Below are 21693 nucleotides of genomic sequence, written 5' to 3'. Positions count from 1 at the left end.
TGGCGGAGTCCTATCCCTCGCTTTTATCGCTTCTTAAAATAAAATTAATCCGAACGAATGTTGTTGTTCAGAATAACAAAAGCTCAAATTTATGCAAATTAAACTTTTTTGTAGCGATTACACTAACAGCATATTGTGGGTGGCCGTCGTGACGCCCAGCGCTTTCGGAATTGTTGGTCGTAGCTGCCTCAGGTTTGAAACTACAAACTATAGGGATTTCGGAAGTTCGTAGCTTAGCAAAACCTTATAAAGTAAATCGTAAACGTTTGTAAATTAACCTATCCGATGTTGAAATTTTTTTCCGTCGCGTGTCGCTTCGTGTTGAATTTTCGTCGATTTTAAGCCTAACGAAAATTTTTATAATAATAATCGAGGCTATTGTATAGTTAAAAATTATTTCTGTATTTTGTACAAAGTAAATATATTGAAAAATATAAAAACAAAAAAATTATACTTTAGAAGTCAATCTAGTATCAAAAACGTTCGATTTAGCACGACACAGTCCGACTGGAAAGTTTTCGGATAAAGGACGCTCTACTGTACTTTCAAACACCCCTCACGATAACATTCGCAATTGAACCATTATCTCGTATGTTCGTCGCATACAATCATTTACATATCACTCTTCGTTACTGTAAACGACACCGTCACATAACACCAACACCGCTTTCGAAAACCCAACTCCTAGGTCCTCGTCGTAGGGAAGTGGAAACGGCACTCGATGTTTTCGAGTGGCGGCTAAAGGGGTTCTGGTACACAAATACTTTTTCCACAGATACGAAATAGATTTTTGTCTGCATCAGAATCCTCCCATTGCATACGTTATTTGTATGTTACTATTATTAATAAAATAATTACGTTTCTTATATAATTATATACGTAAACATATAAGTATGCAAATAAATATAAAGTTTATCGTACTAAATGTGCTGTGCAACATTTTCTAGTTCTTTAAAATAGTCTTTTGCGTTTTTGGATGGATTTTAACGCTTACTGTATACAGTGACAAGGCGAAGTGTTGATTTCAATAAATCTTAAGCTAACCTATTTCTGTCTTTATTTTCTAAGCGATTCTAAATAATGAGCAGGATTCAAAACAAATTTTTTAAAAATTTGAATACATTACTGTTGAGTAATGAAGTTGGAAGCAAATTCCATGATGTATATAAGTCGCATAATAAACACTTCAAGTCAAAGTGTTTTAAAGTTAAAAAAACAAAATTAAAAAATGTAGTGACGTTCAAAAAAATTACAAATACAGAATTAATGTGATAGAAGCAGTATAGATACATTAAACACATACGTGTTTTGAAAAAACAATTTATTGATTTTAGTGAAATTGTAACTAAATATATTCAAAGTAAGTTTTTCTTCTTCCTTTCATATTTGACACGTGTTGGGATTTTTAACTTCTTTCTTAACTTTAGGTATTTTCATGTTAGAAACGGGATCATTTCGTTCTTTTATTCCAGCTGGTTTTTCGGGTGTAGTCTTATTAGATTGTTTTGTTTTATCGGATTTTGATTTAATCTCGGAATTGACATTATAAAACGTCGACTTTTTCTCCATTCTTTTAATTTTATTCACTAGTTTTACAAAATCTTCATAATCTATTTTTCCATCTTGATTAATATCTGCTTCTTGAAACATTTCCGTGACTTCATCATTTGTCAGTTTCTCACCCAGATTCAGCATTGTATCATATATTTCTTGATGACCGATGACACCGTTACCGTTTCTATCAATTTTGTTGAATAACTCTCTGGTTATATTCTTCTTTTTCTCTGCTGTCATCCTCTTTCTCATCATATTAAGAAATTCGTCTAATTCTATAATCCCATTTCCATCTTCGTCTACATCATTAATGAAATCATCGAGTTCTTGTTTTGTAGAAATTATTCCTAAAGATTTAAGGACGGAATCCAATTCTTCTTTCATGATACTTCCATTGCCGTTTTTATCGAAAAGAGAAAACACCTCTTTAAATAACGATATTTGTGATTTTGTTAATCTATCAGTCATTGTAACTTTTATATCTGATTTACACTATTAAAATGAATAATTACTTAACAATTGAACTTGTTTAATTATTACACCATTTTATTCGGCCATTTTTAATAACCAATCCCTCACGGTTGTATCTTAGCTAATAGAGGGGTATAGTGCTATGAAATCCAAAATCGTTACTTGACTATCTCCGCGAACCGCGAGATTTAAGCATTTGGATATTACGTATGGCCGGAGAATGATGTATATAAGTCGACTATATAAACATATTATGCGACTTATATAATACTTTCGAATCCAGGCAGGTGATTGCAATATGCTACCCTTCGTATTAATAATATATCGCGATAGACGAGCTATATCATTGTCGAGTAATTAAGTGAATATAATATTTGTTTTTTTAATTATACCTCTTTTGTATAAATTATACTGTATTTAGTTTATTATTTTTTAAAAACTTTAGCTAATAGATGTTGTATAATATATGTAAAGCCAGCAAACGACAGAAATTAATTGATATATAGAAATTCAATGAAATTTTGGGGTGGTATGTACGACATTGTCTAAATTAGAAGTACGTTAATGTAAATACGAAGTTTCGTACCAGTTGGGAAAACGGCCTAGAAGTACATAGCGAACAAATAAACATTCTCATTTATATGTATAAATTAATAAATAGGCCTAATATTGACTAAATAGAAAACAAAATTAAAATTAATTTTTTCCTTCATTCACTTGAGTTAAACTGAACGAGTTAGTATTAATATGAAAGTCCAATAAAAGATAAATATTTTAGATTTTTTCCACCTCTATTTCAGAGTTCGAACTTTAAATTAAAACAGACTTATATAATTTAAATAAGTTCAATATTTTATTTGAAAATTTAAATTTTGTCCAAAAATAATTAAAATTTAAATGACGAACATTATGATGAGCGCGCCCCTTGCGAACATTTAGCTAAATGCGACTTGTTCGACTGTTGTGAGATTTTATTAATAATATATTTATATTAATCATAATAAATAGAATTGTGTGTGGCGCCATCTGTTACGAGATTTTGTTATAAAAACCTCTTTGTATTATTAATTATTATAAAGTGGCAAAAAAGGGTTAATTTTGAGAGTAGGGACGAGTTTTATAGAAAAAAAAAACAATCGTAAAAGCTTATAACTAGTAAATCTTCATGAAGTCAGACCCTAGTCGAGACCCTTGTTATTTATACATAGCAGCCAGGAAAGTAAAAAGCGCGTTTGAGAGTTTAAATTCCAATCTGATGTTAGCAGCAATAATTAAATGATTTTGCATTCTTTTTTTATCATAAATATTTATTTACCATAAACCAAATTTAATATTTTATTAATTTTGATAAAGTGTATACAACATGCCAAATGTTAAATCAATGTATAACTTTAAATACAAGGCTGTATTTTATCAATTGTTACATGTAGAAGGAATTTGTAATCATTATTACAAGCAAAAATGTTAATTTTATTATACTTCCCTTCACAACAGTAGATACACTTTTGTAACCAGCTGAAATTAAAAAAAAAAAAAAAATATCACAATTTAAACGACGGTAGTAACATTTAATTAACGTCGATCGTTTGTCTCCTATATACAATGCCTCTTTAATCCAATTTGATATATCATCATTTGTCAGAATTCTCTGCTACCAAAGTATTTAATTTTTTAAAACACATTTCAAATATTTATAAGAATAAATATGAACCATCGGTTTTAGTTTTTATTGAGATACCCCTCTAGTATTTTATATACCTCCTGCCATAGATGTACTGTACCAATAGCATATCTATGGCAGGAGACTGACTAAAAATCAACTGACTAAAAATTTTATACATCTAAAGTTATTGTTAATTATTCAAATTATAAAGGTTTAAAATAAAGTAATAAAAATTTCACTACTTTTTAAAATTGTATTTATTTAATGTAACTAACGAAATAAAAGTACAGTAGAACATCGGTTATCCGACTTAATTGGGGATTGGGGTTGGTCAGATAACTGAAAAGTCGGATAACCGAAAAGTATGAAAAAATACATTATTAGTATAGTGTATTAGGCCTGGTTTAAATACTAGCCTCCCTTTCATGGTCGAGCCAGTGCTGCCAGCTAAAACACGCAAAAATTTAACAAAAATAATATTAAAGTAGCCAAAACATAGCCAAATATTGTAGTGCCACATCACTAGCGGACAATTGAATTTGCCGACTAGAACGCGGTCGGTTAACCGATAAGTCGGTTAATCGTGGGTCAGATAATCGATGCTCTACTGTAGTTTTCCTTTTATTACAAAGTACAATATAAAATTATGTATAGTACGTGTATGTTTATTATTTCCCTAAGTATTCAAACAACAGCTATGGATAAAATCAATATGATAAAAAATTTTTATTTGCAATCATCTTGAATAAAGTTTTGTCAAATGAAAAATCCGAATTAGCTACAAAATTTTATAATACAGTAACAAAACTTATTCCAGAAAAAAAAATAAAAGCTTATGTTTTATACAGAAACACCTTCTAACTTCTATTTAAAACGTTATTGCGTCTAAACTGAAAGTACGCCATTTGGAATCAACATGACTCCCAATGAGTTTTAAAATAATGCCACTTGTTAAGTTATTGTTTTAGTGACTCGAAACGTCAAAAGTTCGTTGGGGTCATTTCGTACATCGCATAGCGTTCCTTGTAACTATACAGTACTGGCATATCCGGGTGGAGGTTGCTGTTATCCCATTGTAATTGTTTTGAATAATTAAGCGATGACACTATTTCTTTCAGTTGAGTAGCTTCGTTTTAACACTAATTGTAGTGGTTAATTATGAAATCATGCAAACTTTTCATGCCAAGGAGGATTTTGGTACCATATTGGTACCCTGGCCATCACGTATCAAATTTTAGATTTAAATGTTGTATTCTTAAACAAACACCACTAATCCCAATCTCATTCTTTAAATGTACTAACTTTAAAATATTATAATTAAATTTACAATTAAAAATTCTCTCAGTTACAAAGTAGAGACAGTATATATAAAGTATATATATATATATAGATAGATTATAAGTCAAAACAAGTTAAAATAATTATTTTTTTGTACTATATAACATTCCTTGCAAAAACAGATAGCATTAAACAAACAAGATTTTTGATAACAGCTAATTTATAAAACATCGAGAAAAATTAAACAAAACAGTAATCTTTATTTCAGATGAAAAAAGAACTAGTTCAGCAATTAAATAATCTTACTATTTGTTTTTCTTTCTTCGGAAAGTTTTCTTTCCCTAATAGGCTTTCTTTTGCTGGTAATAGGTTTAGGAGGATTGGCCCATTGAAAATTGTGTCGATAGCATTCCATTTTAGCAGCTTCCTTCCGTCAGTTCTCAGTTCAAATTGAGATTCTTCGAAATGAAGCTGAACAACAAATAGTTTAATCTAAACTCAGGTATACATTTCAAAGACAGTACCTATAGAAAAATACATGGTATACACTAACCTCACACAGTTTAGAAAGTTCAGTTGACTGCCACTTATCCCATCTGCAGTTCTGCACCCATTTTGCTTTCCTCTGCTTATCTGCAGGAAACCTAAATAATTGAACATCTGTAGATTTACTCTTACAATTTGATGCCACAAAATAACCCATTCTTTAACATTCTGAGTACTTATATGTATAATATAGTCGACTCACGCAGGAACCACGTGTTGAGTGAACTCTATCAATAAGTCCCAAAATGGACGCTGCGGCAAAGAATCACGAGATCGTGTCCTGACCTTCTTATATAGACTGTCGCATCAGGCCCATCCTAGTCTCGTGTAATGATTAATTAATTTTCGTAACTCTCACCTGACCGTCTCATTCGTACGCCAGGTTCCCTGTCGTATGTCCAATCAAGCAAAAAGTCCACTAAATCTGTCTTTATATTTTATTCACACAAAACAAATCAACTATTTACATTAATTCGGTTATAAGAGCATCCCACTATGTTCCCGCGCCTTTTTGGAACTTCACAACTTTTTCTTGATGTTGCCAACTCTCGACAAACCAAATTCCCGCCATCTAGTGGGATGAACGGGTCATCCTCCCCGCCTTGATTTTGTCAGTCAAAATCAAAATTAAATTAAATTTAAATACAACAAACACATATAGTACTAATTGAATGAGTTCGAATCAGTTTATAAATCTAGCCGATTGGGAGCCTTTAAGGGCCTGCTCCTTTTTGAGACTCGAGAACTCTCAGATGAGGTGGTCACATCACTCCCTGTAGCGGCAAAGATCATTCGGGACCGATCATAGGTCCTCTCGCAATCGTTTTCAGTAGAGTCTACAGTCTTGCCACGAAATTCGTTTCGCATATCATACTTTTCATCCACCGAAGAGATTTCCAAAGGATACAGTCTCCTAACAGGACGGATGAGAAATCCAACCTGTGTTTTTATTTTGGCTACTCTTACTAATCCATCTTTACCTGGATAGATCTCGACAACTTTCGCCAGAGGCCAATCAAGTCGCTTTTGGTTGTCATGCCCAACCAAGACGATATCTCCCACAGCAATTACTTTAGCGCCCTTGGCTACCCTCTTCGGGTTTTGCAATTGCCCCAGGTACTCAATTCGAAATCTTTTCTTAACATTTCGTAAATCTTTTCTTAACTTGCATAAATAACGGAATCTCTTCCCAAGATTCACCTTTTCCAAGTGGCTTAAATCGGGAAGTCCAGTTTCCTATATCCCTTGCAGAAATATATTAGGAGTCAACGGGATTAAATCTTCAGTATCTTCTGAGAGTGTAGTAAGTGGTCGAGAGTTCATCAAACCCTCTACCTCACAGATAATTGTGTAGAGCTCTTCGTATGTTAACGAGGCTCGTCCCAAAATTCTCCTCATAATCTGCTTTACACATCCTACCAACCTTTCCCACCAGCCACCCCACCAAGGCGAAGCTGGGGGAATGAACTTCCAGATAATGCTCTGAACAAGAATTTCATCTTTAATCTTTGAAAGTTCAGCCTCAGAGAAAATTTTGGCAGCACCGACAAAATTTGTACCATTATCACTATAAATGACAGAAGGGCGTCCTCTTCTTGCCAGAAATCGTCTGAATGTTTGCAGGAACGCCTTCGTTGACAGAGACGTCAACAACTCGAGATGCACAGCCCTGTACACTGCACAAGTATACAGGACAATCCAACACTTCTGCTTATCCCTCAAGTACAGTGGACCAGCTAGATCAACGCCAGTAACCTCGAATGGCGCAGCATCTCTTATGCGATCCACAGGCAATGGCAGAGATTCAGGGTGGGCTGGAGACACAACAAATCTTCGACACCTAGAACATCGCAGTGTGATAAGCCGGATATATTTTCTGCACCTCAGTATCCAGTATTTCTCGCGCAGATGATTCATTAAAATTTGAACACCAGCGTGGTTTAATTCTCTGTGTTTCCATTCTATCAATTTCTGTACAATATAGTGATTCCCAGGCAAGATAATGGGTAATCGGAAATCTTCACTATCTTTACTTCTGAATACGAGAATCTTCACTCTCAAAAGACCTTCCTTGTCTATCACTGGGTGCAGTTTTCGTAAACGGTTATCTATCCCCTTTGGAAATTCTTCTTTTTGAATCAGTTTCAGTAATACTAATTCAGCGTGCTTTATTTCCTTTACTGTGAGCCCCCCAGACATTCGAAGGGGTCGTCCTTCGAGATTTGAGATAAACCGGTATTCGCAATATTTTCCAGTAAGTAGAATAATTCTCATAAAACCTTTCTGCTTTCTCTACATCCAGCGCAGAAATCACAGATTTTTTCCTTTCAGAGCTCACTATCTCCATATCAGGCATTTCCTTCTGCCGATGCCATTCTTCTACCGGTAAGCTTGTAAATTGAAGTGTCTCTCACCAGTGAGATTCGGCTAAAGTTCTTGCATTACAACCCCGAGATGGGAGATCTGCAGGGTTTAAGTATCCTGGAACATGATTCCAGTCATCTGGACTACTTAAAGATCTAATTTTGTTTACTCTATTCATAACAAATGTAGCCCAGCATTCCTGATTCTTGATCCAATACAACGCATTCATGGAGTCAGTCCAATAAAGTGTTGATAATCGTTCAAGTGGGAAGTCCCCTTTAATAGTGTTCATCATTCTGACACCCAATAAACAGGCTAGAAGTTCAAGCCTTGAGATCGATACAGACTCTAAAGGTGCAACACGCGCAAGATGCAACACGGGCATGTATCAACAGCCACTTTATGTTGTAGGTATCTGGCTGTCTGAGATAAATACAAGCGGCATAGGAGTACTGTGATGCATCACAAAATATATAAAATGAGAGTGGGACAGCTGTATTGTAGCTATTTCCTATCCTTCTAGGAATTTTCACTTCCTTTAAAAATTTTAATTCTTTTATCCACTTTAGCAATCTTCTTTCTAAATCGTGCGGTAATGGGGTGTCCCAAGCTAACTTTCTTTTCCAACACTCTTGCATCAGAAGTTTTGGTATTAATGTCACTGGAGAAAGGAATCCAATTGGATCAAAAAGTTGACTCGCCAATGACAGAACCACTCTTTTTGTTAAAATTTCATCGTTAGGTACCCTAAGGTTTGCATCACAGTATAAAACGTCCTCTGAAATATTCCAATTCAATCCTAGCACACTGACTATTTCATCGGGCTGGATTTCCAAAGTTCCCAATGTCCTTTCATCGCCGTCGCAAACCGGTGACGTTTCTGTTTGTATACCATTGTATACCCAACCTCTTAAATCAAAGCATGCTAAACGCATGATTTCTCTAGACTGTCTCATAAAATCCACCAGCTCCTCTTTGGACTGACAACTCGTAACGCAGTTATCAACGTACATCGATTTCTTGAGTTTTAAAGCTGTTTCTTGCAGATGATCTGGAACATGGTTTAAGTGATAATTTAGAGTGGCTCCCAGGAGAAATGGACTCGAGTTTACTCCAAACACTACCCTACGATGTCTGAAAACCTTTAATTCTCCAGGGTCGCCACCCTCCCACTACAAGAATCTGAGAAAGTTGCGATCCGCTTCACTTATTTCTATCTGCAAAAAAGCCTTTCGAATGTCAGCTATTACTCCGTATTCAAATAATCGAAATTTATTTAGAATACTGGGTTTCAATTCAATGTGGTTAGGACCCTTTGCTAAACAATCGTTTAAGGAGACGTTGCCTCTTTCCTTAGCGGAGGCGTCAAAGACTGGACGAATCTTCGTCGTGGAATGCTCTTTGATGACAGCTCTGTGTGGAAGGTAATGGCAGTTAATCTCATTCGTTTTGACGTCTTTTACTTCTTCGATTATTTGTTCTTCAAGCCATTGCTTGAAGACTCCCTCGTAGACATCGACCAGGTTCTTATTCTGTAGAGTCTTCACTGTAGATTTTAATCTTCGCTCGGCCAGAACCCTATTATCAGGCAGAGCTTGACAACCTTCTATCCAAGGCAAGGACACCATGTACCGACCATCGCTATCTCTCTTCAGCGTCTTTTCAAAATGTTCGATAGACGCTTGTTCCAGTTCTTTCTTTGATTGTTTTTCGGCAGGGTCCTTTATTCCAAGAATATCTAATTCCCAAAGATCAGGAATTCGCAAATCTCCAATTAACATCGAAGTGACATTCAAGTTTTCGGTTGGCTCGGAATGCTCCTTCGTGCGTCCTAAGATCGTCCAACCGAGTTTCGTTTCAATAGCAGTTAAACCTGATTTGAGGGTCCGGAGTCCTCCTGTCATTAGTTTGCCAGCGACATCCGCTCCTATGAGCAATTCAATGGGACCTTGACAATCGCTCAAGGATATCCCCATATTTGACAATTCATCCTGACACAGTTCCTGTGTAATTGGGGGCGTGGTTAAACAAATGGTCGATTGGTCCAAGACATCAAAATTACAACGATATTTATCGTCTACGCACGAGAGGTGTACCTTGTACACATCGTGTTCACAAATATCCGTACATGAACCTCCAAACAACGAATGTTTCAAATTTTCCTTTCTCATTGGTTGGTAACCGACTCTTTCTGCAGTGCTCTTCAAGATATAGGACCTCTGGGAGGCAGTATCAATAATTGCACGGATTTTGAGACACCTTTCCTCTCCCCTCAGAATCACAACCAAAGTCTGTAGCAAGACACGTGGAGTTGATGACACATTAGCCAATGCCTGCTCACATACTGGGGAGGCGCCGTCACCTTCACCAAAAGAAGCATTGTTGGGAGATACCTTTCGGCTATTCCTACAGAGAAGAACGTGATGCGGTTTGCCACAAACTGTACAACTACACTTTGCTCTACATGAAGTAGATATGTGATTCAGTTTTAAGCATTTAAAACAAGCTCCTCGCTTTGTAAGGATTTGTTTCCTTTGATCTAAAGTCAAATTTTCCGCCTTCCTGCACTCAGCGCTAGCATGGGATTTCTCACAGAATACACACTGCTGATCCCTGAATGGTTTCTCTTGAGCAGAAGTCGAAAGTTCCATACCAGTTGGAACAGTCTTGTTATAGGGAGAGGCAGCCTTAATTTTACTTTGTACTACCTTCTTGGTTTTGTTCTGAAAGCCAAACCCACTTGTAGCTAAGGAAATTTTCTCCTCGCTTTCAATTTCGTTACGCAAAAACTGCATCAGAGTTTCTAATTTGTTGAAATTCCCTCTTCCAGACTTGAGTAGCATCGAATTTAGGTGTCTTTCCCAAATTCTCATGAGGTGTGGCCGGATGGCCGAGCGGTCAAGGTTCGCAGCCTGCCGCCCTGGGGGACCCGAGATCGAATCCGGACGGGTCGAAAAATCCTCAGGAATTTTTCGGGGGGTGGTGCATCCGGATACGTCGGTCCTCGTTCCTCACCACCCGGCCGCCCCATTGTGGGCCTGGCCGAACCCATAATGGGCTTGCTATATAAGGCCCTCTTAGTGCCCACAGGGCGGAAAGAGTTACAAAAAAAAAAAATCTCAAGAGGTTGGTCGGTAAGCTAGATTCAACTAAAGGATAGAGCATTGAAGCACATTTATCCGTAGTAACACCAAGCATTTTAAGGGATCGTAGTTGTGTCTCGATACGATCATAAAGTTTCACAAGTGGCAATTTGTGCTCTTGCCCCAATGCGTTATTCAGTACTAGACTCAGGAGCTCTCTCACGTAAACCTCGATGAGCACATCTTCTCTTCCGAAACGCGAATTTAAACACTCAATTGCTTGCGAGTAATGCTTGGCTGTCACGGGGAACGATTCAATTACTTCCCTGGCCCTTGAGCCCTTCAGAGTCGACTGAATGAGGTATTGAAATTTATCCAAATTCGAAATATTGGGATCTTCATGTATTTTCTTAAATAGTCCCCAAAAAGAAAGATAATTTTTCAAATTGCCATCAAATTTTTGCAATTCAATCTTTGGTAACTTAAAATTTCCCTTGGAATAGCCAGTTTCGCCTTCGCTTCGTGTTTCATCCAGCTCCGACGTATTCAAACGACGCTCTAGTCTTGTTTTCAAATCTACGAATGTACCATTGTAATTCTCAATACCCTCAATTTCTTCACTCCAACATCTGTCGAGAACACTTCTCATCGTTTTGTAACTTATCTAATATTTCTTTATCGATGGTTTCTATTTTAGAATATTTTTCCTGTAACTGGGCCAAAAATCCAGCACATGAATCGAAACCTTCAACTTTTGACGTCAGGAATTCCTGCACCCTATCGGTGAACTTTGTGAAAGCACTTCGGTAGGATCCACGTAATCTGATTGAGGGCTCCATGACGTGAATCTTATTAATTAACCCAAAGAACAAACGCAGACAAGGATAGACATAGAGAAAACCTCGATTCAAGCTCAAATAGAAATAATGCAGAGATGTATTTCCACTAAATCCTCCAATCAGTACTCATTTTCCGCAGTTAAATAAATACTTCCAAACGTAAACAATGTTCGTACAACAATTGTAGAACGTTTATAAGTGAAATCAGTTAGAACCTGACGTCCCTGTTCGGGCGCCATTATGTCGGGTCAGGCCCATCCTAGTCTCGTGTAATGATTAATTAATTTTCGTAACTCTCACCTGACCGTCTCGTTCGTACGCCAGGTTCCCTGTCGTATGTCCAATCAAGCAAAAAGTCCACTAAATCTGTCTTTAGATTTTATTCACACAAAACAAATCAACTATTTACATTAATTCGGTTATAAGAGCATTCCACTATGTTCCCGCGCCTTTTTGGAACTTAACAACTTTTTCTTGGTGTTGCCAACTCTCGACAAACCAAATTCCCGCCATCTAGTGGGATGAACGGGTCAATAGACCTTGACTAAAAGTAGGTGATTGAGTCGCCATCTTGTATTAAATTTATTAATACTATATTATCGAATGACTCCCACGTGCTCCTGCAATTATAACCACGTAATCGCGACATCGTTAAGAATATTCTAAAGCTATTTCAAAACAACGAATAGCGTTTTATCTTTTGAATAATTCTAATTTAAATAGTATTCCACGGAATTTTACGTTGAATTTAAAGATTTTCCACCTATTTTACGTTGAAATTCAGACAGGTAAGTACCGAAAAATATTACTGTATACATTTTATTCTGACTTATTTTACTCAATTTGTTAATTTAATCCATATTTTACATTCAAGACTTGCATATAACTTTGTTTTTCTAGAAATTTCATATTTAATTACGTAAATATATATATATATACATAAATTGAAATCGTTTTTCAAAAAATTTATAAATAAGGGTTAGATGGTGAACACGTGATTTGTATGAACTAAAGCACAGTGTTGCATATAAATGTATTGTGTTTATTGGAAGCCACGATGCCACCACGCGCAATTATTGTAAAAATAGGTGAAAAAATCGAATGTTTCTGTTCCTGACTTGCGGAATGTTTGTGTTTACTGTAACCTTAAAAAGTTTAAGATTAGCGGATGACTTCGGTTTCTCGTATATAATACTTTAGAAGCTTGTATAATGAGTCTAACCTTTAATCCGTCAAAAATTACACCGGGCTCATCCATATTCTGTTCGTCAACTAACCCACACCTCTAAAGGTGAGATGGTGAATTAACAAAAAATTATATTTTGCTTTTCTGTTTCTCGGAAACATCATTACGTTGCTGGTTATTGTGTTGTTTGGTATGATGAGTAAACACCAGTTCGGTCAGCTTTTACCTTTTAACCTTGATTTGCCCTATGTGTTTTATTATAGGCTCATACAATGATTCGAAGTGTTTTGGTTTTGGCATTGTTCGAAGTCATGGCTTTGAATGAAAACTGCTTAGTTTCTTCGGAAAGAAACGAATTAGCACGCATTTTACAGACGGATACCAGTGAAAAGGGGAAGCTCGTAGCTCTCAGTGAAAACGATATAAAATATATACTGGTAAAATTGAATTATTTAAGAAGACATCCTCCCCGTACAAGTCAGAAAATGATAAAATTGGTATTTTCTATTTCCTAAATCTTTCTCTTTTTAATTTTATTAAAACTTAAATTAACTATAATCCCATTAGTATACAATAAATATGAAGCAGTAGGTCTATAGATATTTACCGTCTATCTATAGACATATTTATTATATGTATAGTTCATTATATAACGTAATATTTAAGAAATTTATGTGCAGTTTGCTGTAAATTAATTAAATTTCACTCTAAGAAACAGTTTTCAAATATGTAATAAATACTTAATTATAAATGGAATGTATTTACTTTCAAATTTGAAATTTAAATATGTTCATTTAGTAGTAGAATGCTTGTTGTTTTGGCAATAGAATGATTGTATTTTTGTTGTTGATGACGTGACGTTGACACCCAAAATATTTCAATGAAATGTTTTTGACTTTCTGACAAAGAATTGGAAGTTATGGTTGTATAGGAACGACCTTAAAGCGAATGATAAAACGAATCCAATCAGTCCGTTGCTTTCTTGTATTCAACCAGAAGTCATGGGGCCCGACGCTTTCTTCTCGAGCAAACAAAGGTTATTTAGAATTATAATTTCCTCGAACAGAGGAGTTGTTCTAAAAAGGAAATTGCTCTCCTGCTTTGTTGATTGGATTGATGGAATAAGGCAACGTAACACAAGGCGATCTGCCAAGGGGAAGACTTTCGGTGAAAAATTATATAGTATTCTACTATTTAGGAGTGTTAGACACGTGAAGAAAACCCGAAAATTCCACGTGGTCAACCCGTTGATTGAAGCGTGCTATAATGACCTTACAAAACAGTTGATCACGGCCTCAATTATATATGAAAACTAAACAAATTTTTATATGTTTTGCGTTGATTAAACACAAAAATTAATTAAAAAGTATCGAAACAAATTTATTATAAATTATTTTAATAAGTTTAGTTAACTACCTGTGTTTAATGGTTTTATTCGGTTGGCCATTGTTGAATTCCAGTATTGTCAGAATTACATATTTAAAGCTATTTTCATATATATTTTTTTATATAATATGCAGTGTATATTGTGTAGTTTTTCTTTAGTCGTCGTTTTCTTTTTATTGGCACCAACTAATTCTCACATTTGCTGAAACTGCTGAAGCTAAATTAAACCTGTAAATATAACTTGATTTTTTCTTTTAGTCAACAGTAACCGAGTGGTAAAAGCATTGAACATTAGTCGAGGGTTTGCGTCTTACCAGCAACCTGGCAATGTGAAGTTTTCCGAGTTTTCTTTACGTGTTTAACACATAAATTGGAGTCAGTCTTATAAAAGTCCACTCAAGATGGACATGTTGCCATAGACCATCAAACCGATCGAATTCCTTTTTTCTTCTCATTCTTACACTTTACCTTTGTAAATAAGTATGTATACACGTATTTACGACTAATTCAGATTTACTTAATCGTGCCAATTGCTTTTTTTATGTATATTTTATGTGCAAATTATATTTCTGATGCGCGCGGTTTCCCAATTTTTTAATCGATTTAATTAAAGTTTTCATTCATAACATGTGTAGAAAAACAAAGCATGACCTATTATTCACTTTGAAATTACTGATAAGTGTATCTATTCGGAGACAGCAAGCTCCAAAGCTATAGCTCTGCTCTGGTGTCATACAAAGGGTCAAACCAGAATCTGTTTAATAAAATTTTACTTATAAAATATAGAAAATAGATTTAATTCCAAGCGCGTAACATCCATTGCACTAATAATTTTTCATAAACCGTTTTCAATTGATCCAAAAATGCCTTGTCGACCCCTGGGTCAATGGAGACCACTTTGGGGACCTCTGTAGAAGGAAAGATCTTGAGGAAGGGCTGGACCTTCCTCAAGACCTTTCCTTCCACAACCTTTAGACTATCATAAAAAGAAACGGCTCACCAAGTAGTTCTAAAGAGTGTAAAAGAGGATTTTTCTCTTATTTTCTTGTTAATATTGTATATTTTGATATCTCATTTATATAATAGCGATTAATTTTAGATGTGGAATAACACATTGGCAAAAATGGCAGAAGAATGGGGCGAAAATTGTCCCAACAAACGAGGCCCAAAAAACTGTCTAAAATACATGAACCAAAATGTATACAGAGGAAACGGTAAAACTGTTGAAAGTGCACTTACGAGTTGGAACAACCAGTGGTCATATAATTACACTGGAAACTATTGCTTCGATGAAGATTATATTGGATGTTTATATTATAAGACGGTAAGGAAAATTCAAATTCTGTAATTTAAAACTTAATATTAAATTTATAAAAGTATAAATTGTGATTCTGATAAGATTCTTTGAATAAATTTTATAGTTACATTGGGCTGAAAGTCATTCTGTAGGATGCGCAATATTAACTTGCAGACACAACAATTTAATTATATGCAATTTTTATCCAGGGTAAGTTATAATATTCCGTCATTTTCTATAAATAAATTTTTAAATATAAATATTCTCGTGTTGAACGTGAAGGCTCAAGCAGTTAAGGTGTCAGCCTATTGCTCTGAAAGTCTAGAATCATATTTAGGAGAGAAACTGCAGCAATTTTTCGGGAATGGTCTGTCCCTGATGTCAAGCGCCATTCTTCGCAATTAGGTCTCCCACTGGTCGATGAATTCACGATGAATATAATTTAAAAACAAAAAAAAAAAGCAGTTTTACCGAATTAGTTTCGGTTTTAAGAGGTAGTTTATTTATACATTTTAGCATTTTCCTTACTATGGGTATTAAGTGGGCCTCCTCTTCGTGCCTACCGTAAGTTAGGGCAGGTATACAATAGGACAACAGGGCAATGAGGGGCAGAACGTGACATATCCAAGATATCTTTTAGTGATTCGATTTTGAGTTTCCCAGAGCGATTCCCATCTTAACCACATTGACCGCCAATTTAATTTCTCTCATATCCTTTACATTAGTGGTGAAAAACTTGATGAAGATCTGCCTTTTGAAGCAGGCGGAGTAGACTGTAAGCCTAGTGTATGTCCACCACAAGCTCAGAAATGTGATACAGAAGATCGTTATTTTCGTTTATGCGGTAAGATTTTTAGATTTGTACCTGATAAAAGTCCGAATGTAGCAAATAATTTACCTACTTCTTCAGAAATGACATCGGTTCCAGAACTACCAGATGAGGTTATTAACTGTGCTCTACAATTGGAACCGAGTACAACTTTGGAACCGTACACAACTTCGGAACCGGATACTACTACTCATGTTACGTGCTGTAAGTATCACAATTCTACACACATTAAGGCCGGTTCATATTCCTTCAAATGGAAAAGAGAAGAAAATATAGTTGTACTGTTTTCTATTTTTCTCTTCCTATAAGCGTTAATACTTCAAAAGAAGGGTGCAGGCACTTTCGGTACTCATTCAAAGCTTTAGAGTAGTAAAATTTTTAAATAGAGTACATTCGGTTAATTAATTCGAAAAGAAAGAACGGAGATTTTGAGTGGTTCCATGATGCATCATTACAGTTAATGTCAAAATAATTCTAATCAACCAAAAGAAAAAAATATTGCCATCGCGAAGTAATCGTTCAAAACAATTACAGAGGGATGGCAGCACTTCCACCAGAGTTATGCCAGTATCATTACTATAGGTGGGAGATCCAGTTCTGCTGCTGGAACTGGAGCCGTTGGAACCGACCTGAGTGCGGAACGTTAATCTAGGTTGTTCCTCGGAACAATTATACTCTGAATTATTAGGTAACGTCAGAGTTGTTTAGTCTGTTAAACTAGACAGTTCCTGATCGGTTTTATATAGGATATAAAATGTTTCTCTGTCTCTTCTTTGTTTATTGGTTGATCTTCTCCAAATTATTCTTGAAACCCGGACTTTCTTATCCCTCTCTTTATTCCCCTCATTTCCTTTATTAACTTCTAAACCATTTGACCGATCCGCACCAAATTTTTCATACTTATTCTCTGGGACTCTGAGGAAAACATAAACTTTTATAAAATCCGGACACTCCACTCTTCCCCTGATTTGATCTCGAAATGCTATGTGGTGTACAAAGTGACCCAGCACACCATATTATCTGTAAACTTCTTAAATACAACAGTTTTTTCAATGAAATTTCATATATGTGTAACAAATAGATAGAATGTCTTGAATCGGGAAACCGCTAAAACAATAAGTTAGCAAATGGCACATTTTAAAATTCATTGAGTCATTTTGATTCCAAATGGCGTATCGGGGTTAATTTCAAACGTATAAATAATAAATTACGCTCTAATTGTAATCATTTGAATTTTATCACTCTCTGCACCGAAGGATGCAAAAGATTGTAAAGTACGCCTGACTAACAGGCAGAAAAACAGAACTTCTGTCGACTTTTCAACCGAAAGAGGGCAGAATTATGTCATTACTAATGAGCGAAGTGTCGCGCACTAAAGTTATTTAGTGTGGTTTATTTCTTCTATTTCCGTTCTCGCGGAATATGAACCGGCCCACTGCCTTATATACACGAACTGTCTGTTCATTAGACCGGTTTTTAGAAAATTTTGTGTTTCCTATAATTCATATCCTGACCACTAGAGGCAGTAGTGGCAGAGAATCCCAATATTTATACGTTTATTATGCGGTTTTAAGTTTTCCTGATTTTTATAACAAATTTAGAGGCAACAACATTTTAAAGAGAAGCTAGAAAGGGTTTATATGGTTATATGGAAAGGGAAATATGGCTAATGCGATATTTTCAGTTGACATGATTTTATCCGAAATGATTACAAATAAAGACTTTCCTCATTTGCCTTTATCCTTTACTGTTCTTTAAATACTTAGGAAAGTAATATATTATTTTATATTGTACTTTGTAATAAAAAAGAAAAATGGCTTTTATTTGGTTAGTTATATTATATAAATAAACATTTTAAAAGGTAATGTAATTTTTATTATTTTAAACACAGGGATCAGGGATTACCCGTACATTCAAGGGTCAAATACATTTAATTTGAATTTAACAAAAATTTTAATAAATCACAGAGTTATAAAACAAATAATAATAATAATAACGAGTTGCGTAACTTTCTTGGCTGTTATGAGATTTTATTATAAAAACTTTCTATATTTTTAATTATTATAAAATTGCAAAAGAATTTTCAGGGTAGAGATAAGTTTTATTTTTAAAAAACTTTAAATGTTAACAAGTACAATCTTCATTAAGTCCGACCCGCGCGAAATATGGCTTTTACCTCTCCATCTCTTCGACCTATCACCTCAAAATTTAACAGGGAAATTTAGGCCCCTTAATTAATTAGGTTTGGGAAAATAATGAAACAAATACACGTATTTTGGGCTCCCCTTTCAAGTGGGCCCCGTGCGGGTGCACCTGTTGCACCTGCCTAGTTACGGCACTAGCATCAATGCCCCTTACACATAAGCTATCTTGCTAAATTTCGCTTCTTAAGTTTGAAACATTCTAAAATTAATTTAAATTGTAAAGTAATCAAAAACTACCGAATACATTATAAACAACGAAAAATACCACTAAGTCACCAATACCGTCTCGGAGGCAAAAACCACTCGGAAACACGAGTCTTATCGGATCGAACAGGCAATGTACCACTATTAAAATAAGTAAATACTGAGTAATTTGGATAAATACTAGAATAAAGATTAGAGGTAGACGTTGGGCGCTATCTCTTATTAAATCTATATATATAATCGAGACGAGTTGATAATAATAATAATAATAATAATCAGCACAGAGCCTAAACGGTTAGGAGTTGAAAGTTGAAATTTGGTACACAGTTAGGGTACGATACGAGAATACACACTAAGAAGGGATTTTTCGAAATTCCTCCCCACGGGGAGAGGGACAGGATTAAGTCTAAACACTTCCATCAACGATGGAAGTGTTACGTAACAATGGAAGTGTTAAGAGAAAGGGACGTGTAAGACGCAGGATGCAGCTTTTTTCGTTTTTGTGGGAAATGAACATATTTTTAAACCTATCTAAAAATTCTGTAATTAGTCTGGAAACAGGGAGGACCCAATTCTTGCATTCTGTGAAAACGGGTAAGGTTGACTATAGCGTAATAATCTTAATCTTCGCTATCGTTACTTTTGCCCGAGCAACGCCGGGCCTACCTGCTAGTTTTACTATAATTAACAGGCAGTGTACTGTATATAGGAGGCAGTAACCGGCCTTAAATGTTATTACCGCCATTTAAGTTGGTGTTTTTTTCCTTAATTTCAGCTGGATACAGAAATACGCCTACAGTCGAAAAGAAAATAATAATAAAATTGACATGTTTACTTGTCATGATCATTACAAATACTTTCTACATATAATAATTGTTAAAATGTTTTAAATTACCATCAATACGGTGTATTGTATATAAGTTATGAAAATTAATAAAATGTTAAATTTCATTTATAATAAGTAAATATTTATTTGCAGTTGAAATAATTTATACAAATAACCACTTTTAGTTCACGAACTGATTTATTTGTAAAATCGACCGTTTTAGCAAAGTAATTATGTGTTCGAAGAGGTCCACAATGGTCCCGATATATCCGGAAGAACTCCCCGAGAAATTCCTTCGGTTCTTCGACCCATCTGGATTCGATCAATTAATTTAGGGGTCCTCAGACCACCTTATTCGCTCGGGTATCCGACCATCAACTCATGATATGTGTTAGAGGGGGGTAGTTTCGGTCGGAATCGTTCCGGACTCGTAACTACCAGGTACAGACTCACATCAAGGGTCAAGACACTTCCAGTCGGAACTACCAATTTTATACTTTTACGAGGTTGACGGAAATTCAAACCCTGTGCGCATATTTTCGATTGTCATCCCCGTTCTAGCATCTAGAAATTTTAACTACAACACGCGATGGTCTTCTTTTGTTAAACTGTTCATTTACACCGATTCAATTATATTCTGCCATTTTTGTACGAGCGTCAGAGCCAAAGTTCGAACTCTGGTCTGACATTGATTTAGATGCTAACACCTTTGTTCCAGTCGCACTCGGGACTTACTTGGTGTCATATTTCCTTTTGATAATAAAATACAGTTTTAGCGCGTTTAACAAGAGGTTCAGATTATATCTAGAACCTCACAGCACGTCTGGACAAAATGTAAGAAGGATAAACGTTAAAATGAAAACCACATTAAAAGTTTATTTTAGTCTACGTTGTTATGTTTATCACGAAGTGTCAATGAGATCAAGTAAGAAGAAGAGTGGGGCGTCCAGACTATATTTTCCTCATAATTTCTGAGAGTAAGTATAAAAAATTTGGAACAGATCGACCAAAAAGCTAACAACAGAGAGGCAAACATTCTATTGTCTATATACAGTCAAACCTAAGGTTTTTAAGCTTTATTTATTCCTAAAAGCTGTTCGAAATTTTCTCCTAGGAAACAGTATAAAATTAACCACGTTGATGTGGTTAATTTAATTGGTTAAGCAAGCTATAATTTGGCTAGATAACTCTTAAATCATCACTTTCCTTGATCTGTCAGTGGGAAAATGGAACAATCTACACCTTCGACTGACGAATTTTTAGTTTAGTGCTGAATACCAAACCATTTTTTAAAAAATAGATGACAAAGAATTCAACTAATCGAGATCGAAAAAGCCAATAACCAAATTCGCTCTAGACACACGGCACAGAACCTCAAAGGACCCAATATGGCGACTGTCGCCACGAATGACGCTATCGTGTCTAGACATTGCGTTTACAGATCTTGCTAAAAGTAGGCCATCGAGTCCCTCATTCTGTATTAAATTTAATAATTAGAATTAAATTAATTAATTTTAAAATATTTTAGTAGAAAAGATCCGGATCGATTTTTTTTTCTATTTTTTCATTGTAGAATAGCCTATCGCTTCATAACTGCCGAGTTGGTATGTTAGTTTATAGCAAAACCACAAATTTTAATTACAAATTAATATCTTTATTTAATCCCATTATTACAATCACGTGGTCATCCTCGTGGACTTTACACGCGCAAACATCATTCGCAACATTCGAAAACGCTTTCAAAATAACGAATAGCTTTTTATCGTTCGAATAATTCGAATTTGAACTGTATTCCACAGAATTTTAAGTCGAATTTAAACATTTTCCATTTATTCTAGCTTGGAATTCAGAGAAGTAAGTACCGAAAAATGTTACACAGTGTTCATTTTATTCGATTTTCTTGTTATTTTTACTCCAATTGTTTATTTAATTCATATTTTACATTCTAGATCGTGCCTGTAAT

The 21693-nt window shown here is 35.2% G+C and overlaps 2 protein-coding genes across 2 annotated transcripts in view; one reads left to right on the top strand and one right to left on the bottom strand.

Moving 5' to 3' along the window:
- The window catches only part of LOC136974942 (peptidase inhibitor 15-A-like), a 35176-nt gene that overhangs the window by 10596 nt on the left and 2887 nt on the right, over nucleotides 1-21693 (top strand). The window contains exons 3-5 of the mRNA XM_067269941.1: nucleotides 13248-13481; nucleotides 15470-15694; nucleotides 15792-15877. Coding sequence (XP_067126042.1) covers nucleotides 13248-13481; nucleotides 15470-15694; nucleotides 15792-15877 — 545 coding nt within the window. The remainder of the gene's footprint in view (nucleotides 1-13247; nucleotides 13482-15469; nucleotides 15695-15791; nucleotides 15878-21693) is intronic.
- Nucleotides 1303-2073, bottom strand: LOC136974968 (calmodulin-like). Its single transcript, XM_067269963.1, has one exon. It carries the CDS (start codon nucleotides 2020-2022, stop codon nucleotides 1381-1383), a length of 642 nt encoding a protein of 213 aa, XP_067126064.1. The 5' UTR covers nucleotides 2023-2073; the 3' UTR covers nucleotides 1303-1380.

This window comes from Centruroides vittatus, unplaced genomic scaffold (assembly GCF_030686945.1).
Source record: "Centruroides vittatus isolate TY-2023 unplaced genomic scaffold, ASM3068694v2 contig_359, whole genome shotgun sequence".
Classification (NCBI taxonomy): domain Eukaryota; kingdom Metazoa; phylum Arthropoda; class Arachnida; order Scorpiones; family Buthidae; genus Centruroides; species Centruroides vittatus.
Note: the sequence above shows the minus strand (reverse complement) of the source record. Positions and strands in the feature narration are given on the sequence as shown.

Bases quoted from the DNA above. Each gene is read 5' to 3' on its own strand.
- LOC136974968 (XM_067269963.1), bottom strand. From the start codon at position 2,022: ATGACTGATAGATTAACAAAATCACAAATATCGTTATTTAAAGAGGTG.